Below are 1,130 nucleotides of genomic sequence, written 5' to 3' on the forward strand. Positions count from 1 at the left end.
GGTCATTAAGGGCCCCACTAATTACTGGAAGCCGTCATCTTCCTCATCGGGATCATTGTGGCTAATGTACCTGAAGGGCTGCTGGCCACTGTCACTGTAAGGATAATTAATAATTAGGTTAATGAGCTAGTAGGGGTTGCTTGCAGTTCCATGAATGGCCACAAGGGGGCGGTATTGGTTTGCCTGCAGTTCCTTGTATGGCCACTAGGGGGCAATAGGGAGCAATGGGGAGCAGTGCCTGCAGTTCCCTTAATGGCCACCAGGGAGCGATAGGGAGCAATAGGGAGTAATAGGGTGTAATAGGGAGTAATAGGGAGCAATAGGTGTCAATAGGGGGCAATAGGGATCAATAGGGGGCAATAGGGATCAATAGAAATCACTGCCTGCAGTTCCCTTAATGGACACCAGGGGGCGATAGGGAGCAATAGGGTGTAATAGGGATCAATAGGGGGCAATAGGGGCAATAGGGATCAATAGGGGCAATAGGGATCAATAGGAGCAATAGAAAGCACTGCCTGCAGTTCCTTTAATGGCCACCAGGGGGCAATAGGGAGCAATAGGGACTAATAGGTGGCAATAGGGGCATTAGGGGTTTATTAATGACCCCACTAATTACTGGAGGCCGTCATCTTCCTCATCGGGATCATTGTGGCCAATGTGCCCGAGGGGCTGCTGGCCACTGTCACCGTAAGGATAATTAATAGTAATTAGATTAATGAGCTATTAAGTTTGCTTGCAGTTCCATGATTGAACACTAGGGGACAGTATTGGTTTGCCTGCAGTTCCATGTATGGCCACTAGGGGGCAATAGGGAGCAATAGGGATCAATAGGGTGCAGTTCCTTTAATGGCCACTAGGGGGCGGTGTTGGCTGCAGTTCCATGTATGGCCACTAGGGGGCAATAGGGAGCAATAGGGATCAATAGGGTGTAGTTCCATGTATGGCCACTAGGGGGCAATAGGGATCAATAGGGATCAATGGGAAGCAATAGGGAGCAATAGGGATCAATAGGGGAGCAATAGGGGACCAATAGGGATCAATAGGGATCAATAGGGGATCAATAGGGATCAATAGGGAGCAATAGGGATCAATAGGGAGCAATAGGGAGCAATAGGGAGCAATAGGGAGCA

The 1,130-nt window shown here is 49.1% G+C and overlaps 1 protein-coding gene across 1 annotated transcript in view; it reads left to right on the plus strand.

The window, feature by feature from the left end:
• LOC107307592 (sodium/potassium-transporting ATPase subunit alpha-3-like) overlaps positions 1-1,130 on the plus strand; it is a gene marked incomplete at its 5' end in the record, with an annotated part of 31,342 nt that overhangs the window by 2,057 nt on the left and 28,155 nt on the right. The window contains one exon of the mRNA XM_032441889.1: positions 622-687. Within this exon, the coding sequence (XP_032297780.1) occupies positions 622-687 (66 nt within the window). The remainder of the gene's footprint in view (positions 1-621; positions 688-1,130) is intronic.

The sequence above is a fragment of the Coturnix japonica genome, unplaced genomic scaffold, assembly GCF_001577835.2.
Source record: "Coturnix japonica isolate 7356 unplaced genomic scaffold, Coturnix japonica 2.1 chrUnrandom691, whole genome shotgun sequence".
Lineage (NCBI taxonomy): Eukaryota > Metazoa > Chordata > Aves > Galliformes > Phasianidae > Coturnix > Coturnix japonica.